At 38.9% G+C, this 23254-nt stretch overlaps 1 protein-coding gene across 1 annotated transcript in view; it reads right to left on the minus strand.

Annotated features, from left to right (window-relative positions):
* Positions 1-12382: 12382 nt before the first annotated feature.
* meis1a (Meis homeobox 1 a) overlaps positions 12383-23254 on the minus strand; it is a 51791-nt gene continuing 40919 nt past the window's right edge. The window contains exons 10-13 of the mRNA XM_059333981.1: positions 22116-22174; positions 18504-18593; positions 17681-17782; positions 12383-15021 (exon numbers count right to left, since the gene is read on the minus strand). Coding sequence (XP_059189964.1) covers positions 17730-17782; positions 18504-18593; positions 22116-22174 — 202 coding nt within the window. The 3' untranslated portion in view covers positions 12383-15021; positions 17681-17729. The remainder of the gene's footprint in view (positions 15022-17680; positions 17783-18503; positions 18594-22115; positions 22175-23254) is intronic.

Below are 23254 nucleotides of genomic sequence, written 5' to 3' on the forward strand. Positions count from 1 at the left end.
GACGGCTCATCTAGAGTTTCCAAATGTTATCAGAGCGAATGGTTCAAATTTCAACAGTGAAACGAGTCATTTTGCAGGTTGTGACTTTCTGATTTACAGATGTTTCTTTACAGATGGAAGTCTGTGGAAAAAGTCTTTCTGGGCCAAATGGCATCACGTGAAATTGTAATTACACCGTTAGGCACATAGGTTTATGAAGAGAACTGATACAGTGTTGGAGGCGGGGACCTGTTCATTCCTATGAAAGTTGCTCAGTGGTGCATGAAGCCCAAAAAGTTCTGACTTCTGTGTACTTTCCAAATGTTATAGGACCGAATGGATCAAACTGACAGTGAAACGAGTTGTTTTGCAGGTTGTAACGTTCAGAAAAGTTTTCCTGATGTAAATCTCTAGGAAAAGTCTTTTTGAGCCCAACAGCGCCACTTGATTGACCCAGAAATTGTAATTCTATGATTTGGCCACTGTGTCAAACTGGCTTTAAAGCCCTAGCGCTGACTGGTTGCCAGAAGTATGAAGTATTACTGAGCCCACCTCCTGTCGAACCCATAGGAAGAGCACAATCTAATGGACATAAAACAGAGACAAAACCTGAGACAAACCCTCAATAATGAACCAGAATGCTCCGTTTTCTCACACAAAGGGACCTCAAGTTCTCTCATCCTGCAGTAGAAACAGATCCTTGTTGTTGCACTTTTATAACATCCAGCAGATCTTTCAGGTGCATATAAACACGGCTGCTTTCCTTTATTGGCCTTTTACTGCTCTCAAGGGCTGTCTGGGGATGTTTCAAGTCAAGGTTCTAGTCATGGTTTTGTGTATCAGCTGCCAAGGCTTCTGGTCGAACAATTTCCTGTTTGTTTATTTTCTTTTTTTAAGTCTTTTTCTATCAGGATTATATTCAGGATTTAATATAACATTTTGCAGCTCTGCAGACTCAAGAAATCCCTGATGGAACTCACTTATGTACAAAGGTTAAGCACTAGTACCTTACTTACTCTACATTTATCAGACAGTTTTAGTTATTCTTAAATGCAGAAGAAGGTGCATTGAAAACACACAAAAGAGTTGATGAAATATGATGTTTTGTTACTCATTTAATGACCCAAAAGTTTAGCTGAAAATACATGACACAATCTGATCGATTAGTTGTTTGAATTGATGTGTATTTTTATATTATTACATATAATTCACTGTATTTTAACATTCAAGACCATTAAGCAATTTAATAATACTATTTTTTTTAATGTATAATGTCCTAATCTATCCATTTGATGTTTAACATTTTTTGATAAAATTAATTAACCTGTTTTTAATGTACAACAACTCAAGAAAAACCCTGTAATTTAAAGTAAAAAATTACAAAAGTAGTAAAAAACCCTGTATTTACAGTAACAGCCTGCAGAGACTTTAACTACATTTTCATGACTACTTTGATACTTTACTCACTTTTTATACTTGTAACAGTGTATTTTTACAGTGTAAGGAGCTCAGTTGATGTGTGATGCGTGCATCGGTGAAACAAGTCGTCCTAAAAAGCTTCATCTCATTAACAACATTAACCTAATCACCTCCATTAAGCTGATTGACTCTGAGAATCTGTTTGTTTTTCTTTCTCTTGGCAAGATTCCTTTATTCAGCTTTAGAAAAAAAAACGTCAGCGTCTCAGCTCGGTGCCTGTTTGCTCCTGACAGACATGAGATGAGGACAGTTTAGCCGAAAATAAAGATTATTCAGTGGAAACATTTGTGTTAGACTTCAGTGTCTGCAGTTTCTTTCCTGGAATTTTACAGTAATCGAAAAAATATCTGCTCTGAGGCATTTACACATGCATATTTGTGCTTAAATAGAGTTATTAAAAAAGACACCAGAGTTCAAAGACACCGACAGGACGAAGTTAAAACAGTGCAGATGTGGCTCAGTTACTAGAGGAAAGTGTTTTTAGCTCACATGAAGCAGAGGAAAGTGAAACTGCTCGCAGACATGACGTCATGTGTCCGGTGTCTCAGTGAGCAGACGGAGATGGGCAGCGTTTGCTCCATCACAGGCCTGAAGAGAATTCCCATGGACATGCCGAGCGTTGAGCAGTCCAGAGTACACAGTTTACAGCTCGCCGCACTTCAAGTCTAATGTTCCACAAGCCTCCCTCACATTTCCACTTCAACACCCACTTTAATGCGTGCAAACGACTCCAGTTACTGTTTCATTACCGGCCTATAAACTCCACAATAAGTGGCTCCGTCACATCCATCTGAAAGCTGTCCAAGACATCGCCCACAAAGTGGCCGATTCAGTGCGCGGCATGCGTGTGTTTGTGCTGAACTTAATGCTGCATTTACTGCCGCTGACTGGCCCTTTGTAATCTATGTCAGATGGTGTCCCGGCTTTGTGTTTTTGTGGGGAGTACAAAGAGTGGAAGCACAGAGGCACGCACAGACCGTCAGAGGGGCCAGAGAGGAGGAGCAGCACTTCTTCTTCTTCTTCTTCTCTACAGTTTAAGTTTGAGGTTCAACCTTGTTCTGAAGTCACAGCAGAGGGGAACAAGTTCCTCACACTGGAACAACAGCCCCTTTCAGACACTTCTAGCCACTATATTTCCTCCTCTGTGACGTTTCACCTTCAATCTGAACGTGCCAGAGGTGTGACGGGGGAACAAGTGTGAAATGGCTGAAAAATGATTTGTGCAACCGACACCCGATAGTAAGAGAGGAGGGGAGCGTATCATCAGAAACACAACTCTCGCTGACAGAATAAACTGTCTGTCAGCAACACCCAAAGACTCATATGAGCAGTTCTGTGAATTTCAATGTGACTCTCTGTGACTTTCTGTGTCTCTCTGTGTGACTCTCTGTGACTCTCTGTGTCTCTCTGACTCTCTGTGTGATTCTGTGACTCTCTGTGACTCTCTGTGTGAATCTCTGTGACTCTCTGTGAGACTCTGTGACTCTCTCTGTGACTCTCTGTGTCTCTGTGACTCTCTGTGACTCTCTGTGATTTTGTGACTCTCTGTGACTCTCTGTGTCTCTCTGTGTGAATCTCTCTGACTCTCTATGACTCTCTGTGACTCTCTGTGATTCTGTGACTCTCTGTGACTCTCTGTGTGACTCTCTGTGACTCTTTGTGACTCTCTGTGATTCTCTGTGACTCTCTGTGTGACTCTCTGTATGACTTTCTGTGTGATTCTCTCTATGACTCTCTGTGACTCTCTGTGACTCTCTGTGTGGGTCTCTGTGACTCTCTGTGTGACTCTCTCTATGACTCTCTCTGTGACTCTCTGTGTGACTCTCTGTGTAACTCTCTGTGACTCTCTGTGATTCTCTGTGTGACTCTCTGTCACTTTCTGTGATTCTCTGTGTGACTCTCTGTGACTCTCTCTGTGACTCTCTGTGTGAGTCTCTGTGACTCTCTCTGTGACTCTCTGTGACTCTCTGTGTGACTCTCTGTGAGTCTCTGTGACTCTCTCTGTGACTCTCTGTGTGAGTCTCTGTGACTCTCTGTGTGACTCCTTCTTGCTGTGGTGAGAAGTTTAGTTTTGTGGCACAGAGAGTCAGAGCGGCTCTCTGAGTAGAAACAGTAACAAGAAAAATCTCAGAGCCAAACACAAAGCAGAATATTTCAAGAGTTTGTTGTCGTTGGGAGAAGCATGTGAACATTAATGGTGCCGGCCTGTTTTCCCTCCAGATCTCAGAGTCCTGCAGGCTGAGCTGTCGGCACGCCGGGCCCCTGACAAACCACTTCAGAGTTCAGTATCTGAACATGCAGCGGAGCAGCGCAGCCAAAAACTTCATTCTTCCCAGGATGACAGTTCTGTTTGGCCCGTGTCAGCTCAGAATGTTTAATGGTCTCGTTCTCCCCTCGCTCCCTGGACCCGATCCCCTCGCCGCTCCGACAACAGCGAGGATCGTTTGGATTTATGGACGAGCTTTACTGGACTGCTGGGAAGGTGGCGAGCAGTCACCGAGCTGCAGTGAAGCCCTGATGTTACTCTGCCTCCTGCACCATAATAGGCTTCATCCTGACCCAAGGCAACACATCCAGACCCATTCAGGGAGATTTTGTTCTGTAGCGTCAGAATGGTGTCATGCTTGGGATCCTCCAGCTGCATGTTTTATAGACAGACCTGTGTGAAAGAAGAAGAGGTGGGAGGGAGAGTATGTGAGGCCACAGGGGGAAGTAAAAAGTTCATGGAAATTAACTTCTTGGACTCTGAAGACGGATGAAGGGCTGTTTATTGTAAGGGTCATTTTCAGTTTGGTTTAAATAAACCCAGTTTAACTACAAGTATCTGTGCCTTTTGTTGTTTAACCCTCTGAAGTTGAAACGTGTTTTCTTTAAAAGATCAACAAGAAATCCATCGTTTATCATAGAAAGAAACTGTAAAAACAGACATTATCATCAGAGTCTGAACTTTCTGACAGTCCTTGGATGGATCATCAGTTACAAATGTTTCTGTTATATAAAGTGACCAAAACTTGTGTTAAATATTTGTGTCAGAATCTCTTTATTCTACATGTGTCATTTAAAATAAAGCGTTTGCACTAACCAGATCCCGTTAAAAACATTAAATTCTGCTCCTCAGAGACACTGTGGAGACTTGATTGATTCTGCTGAGACCAATGGTCACGTGACAAATATTCACTTCTGTTTACACAGAGCAGAGAGGAGAGGACAGGAGAGGCTGGAACATTATGTACAATTTGTGGAGAAAACTGGTTTTGGTCATATTCCTTTTTTGTGGTCATTTATTGTCTTTATATTTCTACATCTTTTGTTTGGTTATTTTGTGACTTTTGTGTCTTTCTTTGGCTTTGTGCTGTTTTTTTTATAACATTTGTGACACTTGTGGGAAAAGTGTTCCATTTTATAAAAGTTTTTAATAAATAATTTATCAGAGAAATTCAACTGTGTTCTTTATATATATATATATATATATATATATATATATATATAATTTCTGTCATTCTAAAAAAGAAAAAGTTAAAAACTGTCACAGCAAAAACTGCCAAACAATATCTGACATTAAAATAAAAAAAACATTATTTTTAAAAATACAGATATTTACTGTATATTGTCTGTATTTAAAGAAATTATCTGTAAAATAACACAGTTGTTAAGTGTTATTTGAAGGTAAGTGTTTGACAACTTTTGCTGCCAGACGTTTTACATTTTTGATTGTTTTTTTTGTGTTTTTTCCAGCAGCAGTCAGGCGGACGCCACCGTGAACCTGATGAGCTTTATTCTTAATAAAAACACAGTTTGAAGGCAGCGACTCCTGATGTTTTCCTGCCTGCAGCTCTCAGGTCAGAGAGGAACTCATGACTCACAGCGACATGTAATCTGTGAGGAAACACTCGATTCATCAGGCTGATGAGCAGCTCGCCTGCAGCTCTCTCACTTCAATTTGCTGAGCTCGTTAGTGGGGGCGTGGCCTAAAAGGATATTTTTTAATAAACAAACCACCTCCATGTGAGAGGAAGGACTCAGATAAAATAATTTATTTTCCTTAATGTTCTAAAAAATGTATATATGAAAAAAAATTCAAGACTTAAGTATCTCAGTATAAAAGATATAAAACTACTGCTAAACCTTTAAAGTAAATCTTTTTTTTTTAAATTAAATGTGGTAAAAATATTTCTAAAAATATAAAAAATGAATTAATGAAAATAAACCATAATAAATAAAAACATAAAGGTCTAAAAAGTAAAAAAGTTCTACAGGTAATCAAAGGCCTCCTAACATTTAAATAAAAATAAATAAATAAATAAATAAATTGCTGTAAAGATCTTATATTGTATATTTATATATCAATTCATTTGCAGTCCTGTGACAACTAAAGTATTACTTTGGGGTTCACAATCTTCCCAGAGACAAGTTTCTTAAAGAACAACTGCAAGACTGGGTGCCTCTGGAGACGATGCGACTGAAGTCTTTAGCTACAGAAACCAGTGTCATCGTTGAAGAGCTCCAGAAATCAAAGACCGGCCTCTTGGAAATGAGCGAAGACAAGACCAAAATCAGGAGGTCTCCAAACAAACCTTTACCCGAAATGAAAGATGACTACAAAGACGCTGTTAAAAACAAATCTGTGTCAAAACTTCCCTCTATGAGATTCAGGAGTGGCTGAATGGGGAAGGCGCCATAGAAAACATTCAGGTGAAGAGAAACCTGCAAAGACAGTTCAAGGGATCATTGTTTATCTGCTTTGACACAGAAGAGTCATCTAAGCAGTTCCTAGAGCATTCGGACTTAAAGTCATTCAAAGACAACGACGTGCTCCTTCTATCAAGGGAAGACTACTGTGCAAAGAAGGCAGAGGGGGAGAACGTTGTGTCCTACGAGGTCAAGATGAGACAGAGACTTGAACAGATAACTGCTCTGGCCAAGGAGCACATGAAAGCAGCACAGGCCAACCAGTAGACCTGGTATGACAGGAAGGCCAGAGACAGATCTTTTGAGCCAGGTCAGAAGGTGCTGCTGTTGCTTCCTACGAGTGACAGTAAGCCAGGTAGGGTTACCTATGAACTGTTCATGCCTGATAAAGGGATGAAACACCAGAACTTTCACTAGAACTTGCTGAAGGAGCTCCAGCAGCCTGTCCAACAGCCTGTCCTCATCCGTGCTCTAGACGAAAAGGAGGAGAGAGAGCAATCTTTTCCAACCAACAACTAAGACCCCAATCAGATGGATGTGTCCTATCTCCAAACTGAACAGCAGAGGGAGATAAGAGCCCTGCTGGATCCACAACTCTTCCAGGAGAAACCCGGCTTCACAACCTTGGTCCGGCATAAGGTCCACCTAAAGCAGGATGCAACGCCACACCGGATGTGTTACAGGATTCCTGAGTGGTTGGTCCCCAAGTTGAAGAGGGAGATTGACCTGATGTTGCAGCTGGACATCATCGAAGTGTCAGCAAATGAATGGTGCAGCCCCATTGTGTTGATCCCGAAGAAGGATGGTTCGCTGCGATTCTACATCAACTTCAGGTACCTAAATGCAGTGTCAAAGTTTGAGTCATACCCGATGCCCCGTATTGGCGAACTGTTGGAGAGAGTGGAGAAGTGCAAATTTGCATTTGCACAAAAGCAGGTCCAGTACCTGGGCCATGTTGTCGGACAGGGGTTGGTGAACCACAAATGGGCAAGGTGGAAGCTATCCACGCATATCCTGTACCCACCACCGAAAAAAAAAGTGGGGCTAGTGGGCCTTTGTGGGGCTAGTGGGATGGTACAGCAAGTTCAACCCACACTTTTCCGAAAGGGCAGCTGTCCTCACAGACCTCACTAAGGCCTCCGCTCCAAATAAGGTTCGATGGACTGAGGACTGTGACAGAGCATTCAGTGATCTGAAGAGTGCCATCATGAAGGACTCAGGCCCCGTTTACACGAGAACGATTGTGGGTAAAAACGACAAAATATTTTATCGGAAGTGCCTTTCATTTAGACGGTGAAGGCGTTTTTGGGGCTTAAAAACGCAAAAATCTAAAACCACCTTCCAAAGTGGAAAAGTTGAATCTGCTCCGCCGTAGCGTGTCCGTTCACACTGACAAGACGCAAAACTCTATGTCACATCCATGCTCCAGTACAGGAAAATAAACAAACATGTGGGATTATCTTTCCACCAAATGTACAGGATATGTACAGATAGTATTAGTGAACAGAGAAGGATCTGTAATTACCTCTATCACATTTAGGATGCACCGATTGGTCGGAGGCGAGCCAGACGGCTTTGGACGAGACCTGGGAGATCTAGTGGATGGTGGAGAACTTTGTGGAAGAAGTAGCTGATGAAAATGCGTGGTGTGAAAACTTCCACATGCCCAAAGATGCTCTTATCGCTTTAAGTGATGCCGCCTTGCATTCCTCCCGAAAACGCTTGTCTAAACGCGGAATAAAAAGTGAAGACGCAACGCCACTTTTGTGTCTTCTGTTCAGACCGTCATCATGTAAACGTAGCCTCAGTGCTCCACAGCCCAGACTTTTCCAAGCCATTCATACTGCAGACAGATGCCTCTGGGGTTGGCCTCGGAGCAGTGTTACTGCAGGAGACAGATGGAGGAGGAAGACGATCGACTCACTCTGCTACTACCTACTGGGACGCCATTTCTGCCTGGAACAAGATCATCGGGCGCTTCAATGGCTCAATAAAATGAAGGACACCGCCTCACAGGGCGAGGTGTGAGGTGTCACACTGACTAAATGTATTTGGGTTTGTAAATGGGTGTTTAAATTGTATATAGTGTATTTATGGATGTATGTAAATATTTATGGTTTATTATTAATTATGTAAATATGAAAAAACAAAAAACAACGAATAATGGTTTAATACAATTAGTCACGTGATCAGGATTTTTTTTTTATATAAGGGAGAAGAATTGTTTGGTCATGGTGGAGAGTTGGGGAGTATTGGTTTGTTATTGAGAATTGGATTGAGAGTTATTTTTGTAAAGTGTTTGGATTTTCTATGCGTGGAAATAAACTCACAATCAATTTTAATTTTTTATCTCCTGATCGCTCGGGCAAGCTGACAACTACATATCTGTAAAAAGTCAGAACAGTTGAGTTTTAAGTTATAATAATAATAATAATAATAATAATATAGAAAGCTCTATATGAATTCCTGTAATTAGTGTTTATATAGATTATTAGCTTTACCATTTAGCATCAAACCAAATTATATTTTATGTAGTTTAAAATGGTATATTGTAATTTGTTATTATAATTATAATAATAATATTTGACTAATAACAATAATAATAATAATAATAATAATAATAATAATAATAATAATAATAACAACAACAATCAAAAATAATAATAATTTAATAATAATTATTATATTCAGGGGGAAAATCAAATAATAATCATAATATAGAAAGCTCCACATGAATTCCTGTAATTAGAGTTTATATAGGTTGATTATTAGCTTTAACCATAAAACCAAATTATAGTTTATGTAGTTTATGAAGTATATGTTATTATATGTTATTATAATTAAAATAATATTTGAATAATAATAATAAAACTAAATGAAACTAAAAACAGAAAATGGGTCCTGCAGACTTTAAACGACCTGCATGTTCAGAATTTTCTTCACTTCCTGTCCTGCAGCTCGTTCTGTCCCATTTGGGTAAACTGACCCCCCCTCCCTCTCCACTTCCTGTCTCCAGGTAACCATGATCCTGCCCTCCCGGCGGCCCTGGATCCTCTGTCCGACACTGAACACCTTCCCCTTTTGCCCCACACATGGGGAAACACATCCAATCCCTCCTGAAGCAAGCATTTAATTAAAGGCAATAAATTATCCAACTTTGTGTTCGGCTCTAACTGGATCCTGCAGGCTGAACAGGCTGTTGTTCTTCAGCAGAGTATTGATGGAGCGGCGGGTCACAGGTCCAGACCTGGAGGAGGCAGATTAATGTCTCGCTGGAATCTGGCTCTGCTCAGCCTAACGCTCGTTACTCCACATTAGGAGTCGGCTTGTTTATTTAAACCTGGTTACCTCTGAGGGCTCGCCGCCTGCAGCCAGGGAGGGTCATCTCCTGGGCGCCACAGCCCACAGGAACTCCTCAAGACCAGTTCATCAGCTCCTGAACTTCTCTGGCAAAATCTGAAATAAAACATAGAAAAAGTCTTGGATATTTGATTGCATCTCATGAAAAATTGGAGCGAAAACAAACGTGTTGCGGTTATATTTTAGTTCAGTGTGTTTTTATAATATATTTTGTTTTATTGCAACTGTTGCAACACTATTGCTGACCAGCTGGATTGACTTGGATTTTTTTTGTCATTTTGTGCCTTTTTTGTAATTTTACGTCTTTATGGAGCATTTTATATATTTTTTTGGTAATTTGTGTCTCTTTTGTCATGTTTTGGGTTTTTGGGGTTTTTTTTGGGAAATTTTACATCTTTTTTTGGTAATTTTACATATTTATGTCATTTTGTGTCTTTTTTGTGATTTGATGTCTTTTTTGGTAATTTTACATAATTTTTTGGTCATTTTTGTCTTTTAGTCATTTTATGGGATTTTTTGGGGGGTCTTTTTTGGCCATTTTATGTCTTATTCTGTCATTTTGTGTTTTATTTTGGTAATTGTATGTCTTTTTGTAATTTTATGTCTTTTTCTGGGTAATTTTACATATTTATTTGGTATTTTTTGTCTCTTTTTTTTTGTAATTTATGTCTATTTTTTGGTAATTTTGTGTCCTCTTTCTAATTTTACACCTTTTTTTAGGGTTATTTTATGTCTTTTCGTCCCACTGAAAGAGACATTTTTAAGACCAAAATGTTACTCTGATGAGAACACTGTGAAAGGGTCAAAGGTCAAATCCCACTGTGCAATGAAAAGGTGCATTTTTTGGTGATCTGTCAAAGCAAACATACGTTAAAAACGTGCAGCACGGTTCCAAAGGGTTATTAAAAGATCTCTCTTAATAAATGTTGTTGCTGCTGTTGATGTTGCTGTGTTGTTGTTGCAGGAGCCACAGAGACTCCAGAGGCTCCGTAAGCTCTTCCTCCTCCACTCTCATCTCTTTTTGCATTTCTAAGTGGAGCCTGTTTGCTTCTGTGACTGAGCCTTAAAAACAGAGATGAAGGCAGTTTCCAGAATCCCCTAAAGAGGGCAGTCAAACATGGGAGCAGGAGGCGCCGCCTGTCAGTCACAGTGCAGGGCAGCACGGGGACGCAGCATGTTTTCCTTCTGCTTCATGTTTTCTTCTTCAAAAATAATCTCAGAAAAATGTCACAGAGAGCATTAAAGTGGTCTGAACAAGTCGTGCTGCAGGTCGGCTCTCTGCTCCGACATTACTAACTGATTCTAAGATAAATTATGTTTGTGATGAGGTGTGTGTCGGAAACTCCCAGCGGATCAGAACTCTTCCATTGAGGAGGCCAACTGGAGCGTGAGGGGAACTAATCTCTCCTTCAAGAGTTGGGACCAGATTTACCTAAAGCAACTTTTTTCTCACTTCAGCCACTGTTTAGCTGCTCTCAGTTTATTGCTTTTGGCTAATTTTAGCCCCTTTTGGGGCCATTTCACATCTTCTTTTGTTATTTATTTATTTTTACGTCTTTTTGTGCTCACTTTGTGTCTTTTATGTAATTAAAGTCTTTTTGTGTCAGTTCACTTCTTTTTTTGGCTTTTTTTTAACAGCCTTTTGGGTCATTTTTCATTTTTTTGGTCATTTTGGGTCATTTTTGTAAACTAAATTCTGATGATTTTCATCATTTAAAAAACAATTCGTAATTTTGTGTCTTTTGGTCATTTCAAATATCTTTTTGGTATTTTTTTTTACATAATTTCTTTTGGTAATTTCACGCCTTATTTTTGGTCATTTAATGGTTTTTATTTTTGGCCATTTCACTTCCTTTTTTTCACATCTTTTTTGGTCATTTTGTGTCTTTTCTTGGCATATTTTACATCTGGTTTCCATCCATTTTGGTCATTCTACTTATTTTGTCACTGTATTTTGTGTCTGTTTTTGTATTTTAGTATTTATTTTGGTCATTTTGCGTCTTTCTTCCGTCTCCTGGTGAAGGTCCTGAATTGTCTGTCCCTGCCATCCTGACTGCCAGTGTAACCACACGGACAGATTGGCGTTTCATATCATCTCTCTCCAGTCAGATTTCCTGAGGAGAAGTCACATCAGATTGCAGCTTCCCTCCGTCTGCATGAACACGCTCAGGAGTGACAAACTGGGCGCTTCAGGGCTACAGAGCTACATAGCTACATAGCTGCAGAGCTACAGAGCTACAGAGCTATAGAGCCACAGAGCTACAGAGCAGAGCTACAGAGCTATAGAGCTGCAGAGCTACATAGCTACATAGCTGCAGAGCTACAGAGCAATAGAGCTACAGAGCTGCAGAGCTACAGAGCTATGGAGCTATAGAGCTACATAGCTGCAGAGCTATAGAGCTACATAGCTACAGAGCTATAGAGCTACAGAGCTATAGAGCTACATAGCTGCAGAGATACAGAGCTATAGAGCTACATAGCTACAGAGCTATAGAGCTACAGAGCAATAGAGCTGCAGAGATACAGAGCTATAGAGCTACATAGCTACATAGCTGCAGAGCTATAGAGCTGCGGAGCTATAGAGCTACATAGCTGCAGAGATACAGAGCTATAGAGCTATAGAGCTACATAGATGCAGAGATACAGAGCTATAGAGCTATAGAGCTACATAGCTGCAGAGATAGAGCTATAGAGCTACATAGCTACATAGCTGCAGAGCTATAGAGCTGCAGAGCTGCAGAGCTATAGAGCTGCAGAGTTGAGGAGCTGCAGAGCTACAGAGCTACATAGCTGCAGAGCTATAGAGCTGCAGAGTTGCAGAGCTACAGAGCTATAGAGCTACAGAGCTGCATAGCTACAGAGCTACATAGCTGCAGAGCTATAGAGCTACAGAGCTGCGGAACTATAGAGCTACATAGTTGCAGAGTTGCAGAGCGAGCCAGCTCCTGTTGGCACAGCTCGACTGTTTTCCTCCTCAAACCAAAGTTACTCTCAAAAAATGTACAAATTAAAGTTGTAATTTCAGTTCTGCTGAAGGCTTTTTGGCCTTTTTCACCAAAAATACCCAGCAGCTACTCCAGTGTGATGATCTGATGTGACTTTTTTCATGTTGGCTTTGAGAAACGGAAAATAAATCAAATGGTGACTAACAATTGGCTGCACAAAGATATTACATTATTTAACAGTTTATGTGGAGTTAATTCTTTATGTCAAAGCAGCAACAAAACAGTGAAAAATACTCATCTGGAAGATAAAAAACAAGTGTAAAACTTGTATTGACGAGTTGGTTGAGAAAGTGCAGCACAGAAAAAATAAAAACTTTAAAAACAACCAAATAAAATCAGATCAGTTTGACGATATGAAAGTTATAAGGAAACAAACAATCCAAGCAGGATCCATCTCTGCTGTCAGAGCTCCAGCTGTGTGTTTTTAAGTTTTCAGATCAAAGAAAGGGTGAAAATGTAAAAAGGCAAAAAAGGAATTAGAAAAGAATGAAGGATGGACAAAAAGAGAAAAGAAGAGAAAGAAGAGAAGAAAGGAATAATCAGTTTGGATCTTGTATAGTTGTGTCTTTTAACTCTGTGCTACATATTTAAATATTTTAATAAGATAATTATTATGATTGTTGTATTTTAGTTATATCTAACTGTTGCTCTGCATGTTTGCATGTGTGAAAAATCACTGTTCCTCGACATATCTACCTGTATACTGTACAGCAGATATTTAATGCATTATTATTTAATGCAGTTTTGCTGCTTCTGCTGCTCTGGACATGTAACCAACCATACAATAACAACTTTACACGATTACGTGCAATGCAGACACCAAAATCCAGTTCTGCTGCTTATGATCCACAGGATGTTCCTACCACAGCTCCCTGCCGGCTGCAGGACATGGTAAGGTTCACTGCTTTGGTTTGGTTGAGTTTGTGCTCCGTCAGCACTTCTCTAAGGTAAGGGCCAAACAGTTCCTGGTTCGGCTCTAAAACAGTTTGAAGAGGAAATAAATTATGTAAATGCTGGAAGTGAAGTAGTTAGGACGACGAGGCGACTGGAAGTAACTGGAAGTTTATTTATTTTTATTTTTTTATTTTGTGTAATTTTTGCTAATTTTATGTATTCTTTAATGTCTATTATTCTTCATTTTACATATTTTTTGGACCATTTTAGGTATTTTCTGGGTTATTTCTCATCTTTTTTGTAATTTTATGTATTTTTTGGTAATTTTACATGTTTTTGGGGTCATTTTGTGACTTTTGTGGCTTTTTTGTATTTTTGTGGCTTTTTTGTCATTTTTAAAAATATTTTTGTCATTTTACATTTTTATTTGGTCAAAATGTGTCTTTTAAAAAAAATTTTTTTTATCTTTTTTGGTCTTTTTGCGTCTTTTTTACTGTCTCTTGGTGAGAGTCCTGATTTCCGTCCTGCTCTCCTCCCTCCCACCCTGACAACAAACACAAACACGGGGACAGATTGGCCAATCATATGCACACAAAAATTAGATTTTGGCGTCTGCATTGCAGGTAATTTAAAGCTCTAAAGTTGTGTTGTTTGTAGAAAATGTCTCTGAAATGTGACAGAAAAATCTGAAGCTTCCTCAGTTAATGTTTTATGTAATTTAAATTTTTTGATATTTTTAAATATAATTGTTTTGGTCGTTTTGTGTCTTTTTTGTAATTTTGTGTGGGTTTTTTTTTTGTATTTTTCTACATTTTTTTGTCATTTTGCGTCTGTTATTGCTATTTTAAAAATTCATTTTACATTTTGGGGGCATCATTTTGTTTTTTTGGTAATTTATTATGTCATTTTGGGCTGTCACATTAATGTAGTCGAACAAAAAGTTTAAAAGATGTCCCTGAAATGTGACAGACAAACCTGAAGCTTCCTCAGTGAGTTTCCTCCTGCAGCTGCACAAAGACTCAATAATTAAACAGTTTCACAAACGGAGGAACAAACTTTCTTGACTTTTTTTATTTTAGAACTCAAAGGGTTTTTGGGCTCGAGGGAAGATAGAAGTCTATGAAAAAAGACAAACACACACAGTGTGAAAAGTGAGAAGTCCTTTCCTTTAAAAACAGTAAATGAAGCTAAAAGGTCGCAGCGTGTCTCTCGTCCTCAGCGAGCAGCTCCGTCTCCTGACCTCGGCCCTCACAGCTCCTCACAGCTCCAGAAGAAATGTTTTGCAGACGCGTTTAGAAAATAACGCCGCGAGAAATACAGACATCAGCTTCATGTCGATAGGAGTCCAGGAGAGGAGGAGACAAGTGTCCACGTGAGGCTTCTGTAGTTGGTCCAGAAGGTTAGATCTGCTGCTGCTGATGTCACAGGAAATGATCAGATCCAGAGACACCACGTTGATGTTTGTGTCCACGCAGCTGGTTATTACTCCATCAGGAGGTCCCCCGTCTGTCCCCGCCGTCTCTCTGTGGTCGTGTCTCTGCAGAGGGGCGGGGCTGAGGGGAGGACAGGGGGAGGAGGCGTGGGGATCCTGCTCCACAGACCTGCTGATGGAGTCCTGCAGAGACAACACACAAAGTTACCAGAAAAAGACACAAAATGACCAAAAATCACAAAAATCACCAAAAAAGTCACAAGATAACAAAAAAGGTTTAATAATATCAAAAAGACCAAAAGAAGACACAAAATGACCAAAAAGTCACAATTATTACCAAAAAGAGTCACAAAATAACAAAAAATATCTAATGATGTAAAATAAGACAAAAAAGACACAAAATGATAAAAAAAATAAAGAAAAAATAAATATCTGAACAAAAGATGTAAAAATATAAAAAAAGACACAAAATTTAAAATACATAATACGCAGAGAAAACAGACTGTCAACAGGAAGTCAACTTCAAAAGAAAAGCACAAGCTGCAGATGAGGAACTCGTGTTCGACGGCAAAATAAATCAGAAACATGATGTAAGAGTCTCGTCCAGAAGGAGACGATTTGCAAATGAGCATTTATTCTTTTCATTTTTCGTTTGTTGGAGAAATAAATCACCATCAGGTCACCTGACTTTACTGAATAAGATTAAAGTTTATCTAAGGTATGAAAACATGTTAACAGCAGGGATCCAGCTGTAAAAACTGTAGATATAAATGTAAATAGTAAATAAATATTTGATTCTAGAAGCTCTGACTCAAGACATAAGAGTCATAAGAGTGGCATAAAAAATAAAAAATCTGTAAAAGAAGAAGAAAATACATTTGGATTTTTTTTTAAACAAAAAAGTAAATAAAAATGTGGGAATGCAAAGAGAAATAAATAAAAGAATAATGAAATTAAATAAATAAAACAAAATTGGAAATATATAGGGGAATTAATAAAAATAATGTGGAAATATATAAATATTCACTGAAAATCTGTTTACACAGAGCAGAGAGGAGAGGACAGGAGAGGCTGGAAACATGACAATACATCAATATGTACAATATGCGGGGAAAACTGTTTTTTTAACAACATTCGTGACACTTGTGGGTACTAGGAAAAGTCTTTATATATAAATTTTGTTTTATTCAAAAAAAAATTTTAATTATCAGAGAAATTAATTTTTCTTTTTTTCTGATTTCTGTTATTCTAACTGTGTTATTCTGCACAAAGGTATGTTTGAGTTGTTCTGGTTGTGCTGATTTCATAGAGCTGCAGGACTTGTAGATTTATATGGATTTTATATATTGCAGTGAAATACGAGGACACAGAGAGGAGAATGTAGAAAGAGTAAGAATCGCCTTGAAAACAGCTTGTTGGGGTTCAGAAGACGAGGATCCAGTATGAAACCATTTCACAGGAGAAACTAATTTTAAAGGAAGTGATTTCCTGTGTGTGTGTGTGTATGTGTGTGTGTGTGTGTGTGTGTGTGTGTGTGTGTGTGTGTGTGTGTGTGTGTGTGTGTGTGTGTGTGTGTGTGCATGGCTGCCTCAGATCCCAGCTGACAGGTGTATTGTTTCCCAGGAGCCATAAGCTCAGAAACGGTGGAGGGAAGAAAAGAACGTTTCTTCTGAAGACTTTAATTGTCTCAGTCTGAGTGATGTCGCCGTCTGCCCCCCCCCCCCCCCCCCCCCCCCCCCCCCCCCCCCCCCCCCACCAACTCCTCTACACTTCCTTTCTGCACATTAACATCCTCTTAATCTCTCCTCTTGCCTGCGCTGCGTTCACTGACCCCTCCTCCTTCTGCAGCTTAATAATGAAAACTGCTTACAGAGTAATTGGACTCCGTGTAATCAAATAAAGAGATGAGAGCGTTCTGCGTCTCTCGCTAATGATCAGTTCGTTAGACAGAATGTGGAGAGGATCTCAGAGGATTAATTGACCTTTAAATCAGATGGAAATGGCTTTAATTAGCGAGGAGGAGCCCAAAGGATCAGAGAGAGGACAGAGAGATGTTTTAACGACTTGTTGTTTTACAGCGCTCTGACAAAAGTCTGAGGTTCCTTAAAGACGACGTTGACCAGAAGTTTTTTATATTCTCCTCTCTGTGTCCTCGTGTTTCACTGCAATATATAAAATCTCTATAAATCTATAAAGTCCTGCAGCTCTATGGAATCAGCACAATCAGAAGAACTCAAACATGTCTTTATGCAGAATAACACAGTTAAAATGACATATAAAAAAAAAGAAGTTGAATTTTTCTGATAAATTATTTTTTTTAAATTGGAATAAAATGGAATTTATATATAAAGCGTCCAAAAGTGTCACAAATGTTGTGAAAAAAACAAGAAAAGACACACAAAAAACACAAAAATGATCTAAATATATGACAAATGACACAAAAAAGCAAACCCCCACAAAACAACAACAAAAATATCTGGAAATAAAAATACATAAAATGGCCAAAAAAAAGAGAATAAAGGCCCCAAAAAAGACACAAAATAATAAACATTGACCAAAACCAGTTTTCTCCGTATATTGTACACAAGTATTGTCATGTCTCTCCTGTCCTCTCCTCTCTGCTCTGTGTAAACAGCCTCTCCTGTCCTCTCCTCTCTGCTCTGTGTAAACAGCCTCTCCTCTCCTGTCCTCTCCTCTCTGCTCTGTGTAAACAGATTTTCAGTGAATATTTGTCACGTGACCGTTGGTCTCAGCAAAATCAATCATGTCTTCACAGTGTCTCTGAGGAGCAGAATTTAATGTTTTTAACAGGATCTGGTTTATTTTTAACTCTTTTACTCACGGTCGTCTCCGGGACAACGAGTGAGTCCTCCGGCTGCAGGATGCTGCTGCTACATGTAGTGCCACTGTCCTTCCACACCCATCCCCACACCAGCCATTGGACCTGCATATGCGCGCGCACACACACACACACACACACACACACACACACACACACACACACACACACACAATTACAGCGTGAAGGTAACCAACTGAATATTTAAATACAAATTCAAGCTACATTTTCTGCGGCTTTCTAACTCGTCCTCCACCTTTACACCTCAGAGGGAAACATTAACTTTTTACTGCATTACATGTGTCAGTTTTTCCTTCCTTCCTGTCCTGTATAGACCTCATATCTGCAGATGTTTTTGTGATAAACTGAAGGATAAAGATAAGATTCTCCTCCTTCTTCAGCTAAATAAACTTTTTAAAAATCTTCTTGGATCAGCAAATTTTTGATATGTATACTTGTTTTTCATTTTTCAATTGTTTTTTTAAAGCTCATTATGTTTATAGTTTTGCATTTGTTTTTTAACGTTTTTTTGTCTTTAATTCATTTTTATATTTTTAGAAATCTTTTTTAGGACATTAAGTTAAAAAAAAAAACTGGAAAGGTCCTTGTCACAGATAAATATATATATATATATATATATATATATATATTTCTATGATTATTTCAAAATATTTATCTATTTTATACATTATACATATATATATATATATTTAAGTACATATTAATGTATAAATGGTTTGTATAGTATGTGTGTGTGTGTGTGGGTGTGTGTGGGTGTGTGTGTGTGTGTGTGTGTGTGTGTGTGTGTGTGTGTGTGTGTGTTTACCAGCTGGTCTGATTCCCATGTGTGTCTGTCCGTCCATGACGAAGCCTCCCATTGGCTGACCCTCGGGGCCGTACGGTCCTGCGTGGCTCACTGCGGACACGGAGGACATTACTCTTCGTCAGCTGCTGTCAGTCACACAAACTTCTCCTTCATGGAGAGATCGAGAGATGTTCCCAAACAGCTGCATCGCCAGTTAGGTTCTAACGGAAACTGATCTTCTCCTTGATTATGTTTTAATTTGAAACACTTGTTTTCTTAAATAGATCATCAAAAATCCACCGTTTATCGTAAAAACTGGCATTATAGTCTGGGTTTGAACTTTACGACAATTCTTGAACCACTCATCAGTTACTCAAGTTTCTGTAAGTTAAAAATGACCAAAACTTGTGTTGATATTTGTGTCAGAATCAGAATTCTGCTGCTCAGAGACGCTGTGAAGACATGATTGATTCTGCTGAGACCAACGGTCACGTGACAAATATTCACTGAAATTCTGTTTACACAGAGCAGAGAGGAGAGGACAGGAGAGGCTGTTTACACAGAGCAGAGAGGAGAGGACAGGAGAGGCTGGAAACATCATACTTCAATATGTACGATATGTGAAGAACATTTTTTTTTGGTCATTTTACATTTTTTTGTAATTTTATGTATTTTTTTTGTTGTTTTTTAGACCTTTTTTGTTATTCTGTGACTTTTTGGTCATTTTGTCTTTGTAATTTTACCTTTTTATTACAACATTCTTGACACTTGTGGGCACTTGGAAATGTGTTTATATATATAAATTCAAATTTATTCCAATTTTTTAAAAATTATTTATCTGAGAAATTCAACTTTTCTCTGATTTTTGTTATTCTAACTGTGTCATTCTGCACAAAGACATGTTTGAATTGTTCCCACTTCTAGCCATGATTGGGCCTCAGACGGTTTAGGATTTACGTCCTCTCAAGGTTATCAGTGATTCATAATTTTACATAAACCTCTAGTATTGATTGTTTTTTGTTTTCATTGAGTGCTGACTCCTCACTCCTCCAGCCTGCAACTGCTCAACAGTTCAGCTCAGTTAGAGACCAACGACATTTCCTGCAGTCAGATAAAAACAAGTCTTCTCCAGTCTGTAGCGCCTGGCGTCGCTGAACCTCTTACTTTTATTCTGAGCGAACTGCAAGTTTGATTGTAGGTTCATGTTTGCGTTTTTTCAATTTCTTTGCACAGGATGCACCCGTGTAAACAATATTAATGCTACTTTCTGTCATCAATTGTGGATGAAAGTACCAGATTGTAGCAGTCAATCTGGATTAATAATATGATCTGGAGGTGCACACAGCTCAGTGACTTTAATCACCTTCTCCAGATGTCTGGATGACTGCTGGTACGGCACCAATACATCAAAATAAAGGGATTTATCTGTGATTTAATGTAAATAAATTGATCAAAAATATGGAGAAATAACCACAACATGATGCTGATGTGGAAAAAGTCTGAATTGATGATTTGCCAGGTCTGTCTGCAATAACACAAAAACACTGCTGTTAAAATTATGGTTTTCTGAATGGAGTCTGGTTCTACCAAAGTTGTAAATCAATGGATATAATTTATTAGGGAGGTATTTATGAATTGTTGATCAGTTTAAAGGAGTTTTTAAGAGGCTGAAACACAAAACAAATAAACAGTTAACAGAAAATGTAGATAATGTAAGCTCTAAATTAAGGGATGCTTTCATGTTATTTGGCCAATTTTTATGGGTTTCTAAGCATTAATCAGTATGAACCTAAAATAAAGTGATTTAATGTGAATAAACAGATCAAAATGATGCTGAAATAACTACAACATGATGCTGATGTGGAAACAGTCTGATGCTTTGGCAGGTCTGAAGAACACGAGAACACTGCTGTTAAAATGATGGTTTTCTGAATGGAGTCTGGTTCATCAGATCTGTGCAGAAGACTCTAACCGCCTGCAAAGACCTGCACTCTGAGTGCACTTTTCTAGTTGCACAAAGTATTTTGTCTGGTAATTTAACCCAGAAGAAAAAACCTGCTGCAGGTTTGAGCAGTTTCACTATGACCTAACATATCTGTAGTTAGTGTTTTATATTCTTATTTATTGCATTTCTGGATGAAATCAAAATAAAATCCAATCTGTTTTCTCTCAACTTGTTTATGCTTTAATTTATGTGATCTCTGGAGGCAGCAGGAGGTCATTAATCAGTGATGAGATGACTTTAAATGAAACGTTTTCATCCTCGTGGGGAAATTAGCTCCATAAAGTTTCATTTAAAGGGGAAGTGAGGAGGTTTTTTTCACTCTGCACAGTCACATTCCCAGGATTCAGGTCTTTAACAGTTTCTCATCGCTGTCATTCAGCGGTGGAGCAGGGCTTTGTGTGGAAGTCAGCCCGGGGTAAACGCTCACAAAGCTCCGGGGCCAAAAGGCTAGCGCTGCTTCAGCCGCGCTGCTATTTGTTTTAATCCCAGGTTAAAATGTTCAATGGAGTGGTCAGTCAAAGCGATTAGCGTCTTTGTCTGGAGCTAATCCTGCAGGGGGTTTAGAGGCCATTCAGACCTGCACTTTAAGCTTCTCTGTTGGCTTTAACACAGCGAGGAGCCGAGGGAGCAGAAAGGCTCGGGGAGCGGGGGTGTTTACATGCAGCTTCACAAACTCTGGAACATGTTGGACTGAACCTCAGCAGAACACTGAGACACCTAGAGCTCATATCAGGGTTATAAAGAACTTTCTGTCAAGTTTACAGTCTGTCTACAGTCAGTAAAACACACAAAATGATCCTAACTGATGTGATAATTTGAGCCTGACTGATTTTCTGTTGACTGAAATTGGCCTTTCAAAGACATTTCAGTTTCTATCATTATCTGTGTTTTTGCTCTTCATATGTTCAGATTTTTCATACAATTTTTACAGAACATATATGCAGAAAATAATGCTCGTGGTGATTTAGAAATTTAAAAAAAAATAAACATCAGTCATTGGAAATAGAGTGTAATTAAGCATTTTATTTTATTTTTATTTTTATAATTTATGATCAGCAACTGACAGGTACTGAACAGACACGATTATTTAGGAATTTATTTTCATTTGTATTCTTCATTTAAACAGCAATTGACTTTGCATGCAGTACTGATCTTTATTTATTACATTTTTTATTTATTTGAACAGTTTCATGTCTACAATGGGTTGACAATGTGGAGGAGGAGGAGGAGGAGGAGAAGAGAGAGAGGGAGGGGGAAGACAAGGAGGAGGAGGAGGAGAAGGGGGGGAGGAGATAGAAGAGAAGGAGGAGAAGGAGAGTGAGGAGCAAGAGGAGAAAGGGGAGGATGAAGAGGAGAAAGAAGAAGAAGAGGAGGAGGAGGACAAGGAGGATAAGGAGGAGGAGAAGAGAGAGAGGGGGAGGAGGACGAGAAGAGAGAGAGGGAGGGGGAGGAGGAGAAGAGAGGGAGGGTGAGGAGGTGGAGGAGGAGGAGGAGGAGGAAGAAGATGAGGAGGCATGTTTCGGCCTAAGTGTCAAACTGTTGCACTTTTTCATCAGAATGAACGTTTATAATTATTAAATGTTGTTCCTGTTGGATCACAGCTGTGGAACATCTGGATGTGAACTCACCTGCTCTGTTGGACTGATCGATCATCGGCTGGACGATCCGCCGCCTCGCGTTGATGAACCTGAGAGAAGAAAACACAGACAGGTTATAAACTTGTTTTTATTCATCCAAAAAATAGATCTGAATCATACACCTGATTCAAATGATATAAGCATTTATCAGGCCACAAGTATTAGTGAGCGGAAGAGTTAAAGGGCCGAAGTTCCTCACGATCACACCAAAATACACATTTTTTGCAAGGTGTCAAAATGTTACTGTTTTTTATACTAAAAAAATATACATATAATCCATGATGACAGAGTAGTAGCAAAAACAAAAGAAAACTAATAGACCAGCAGCTCAAATCTCTGGGTTCATGTTTTTCAGTTTGGGAGCCAAAACTGTTTGTTGTTTATTAGTGTAAAAGCAAGTCAAAAATATAAAGAATCAATCTATTTTTGAATATTTACAGCATGTGAATGGCATGGATCATTTATGTATCGTACATGTAAATAAAATCCACTTAACCAAAGTAAATTAAGCTGCTTGTCAGCTCAGTCTGCTGCTGGAACACAACAAGGTAACCAGTGATTCAGTCACATTTCAGTGCATTATTTTACTGTGAGGTCATGAATGTTTCTGCATGTCATAGAGGAGTTAATAACATGTTTAAAAGCAGGTTATTACACTGTTTATAAGCAGGTTATCACACTATTTATAAGCAGGTAATTACACTGTTTTAAAGCAGGTTATTTCAATGTTTATAAGCAGGTTATTACACTGTTTAAAAGCAGCAGGTTATCACATTGTTTATAAGCAGGTTAGCACACTGGTTATAAGCAGGTTATCACACTGTTTATAAGCAGGGGATTACACTGTTTATAGGCAGGTTATCATACTGTTTAAAAGCAGGTTATTACATTGTTTATAAGCAGGTTATCACACTGTTTATAAGCAGGTTATGACACTGTTTATAAGCAGGTTATCACACTGTTTATAAGCAGGTTATCACACTGTTTATAAGCAGGTTATCACACTGTTTATAAGCAGGTTGATACAGCGAGTTGGCTGCAGAGTGTGATGCTGCAGCAGCCGTGCATTCACACACGTCCTAAGTACACTCTTGAAAGCCATCATCCTGGTATGTGTGACCTCTGACCTG

The sequence above is a fragment of the Centropristis striata genome, chromosome 1, assembly GCF_030273125.1.
Source record: "Centropristis striata isolate RG_2023a ecotype Rhode Island chromosome 1, C.striata_1.0, whole genome shotgun sequence".
Classification (NCBI taxonomy): domain Eukaryota; kingdom Metazoa; phylum Chordata; class Actinopteri; order Perciformes; family Serranidae; genus Centropristis; species Centropristis striata.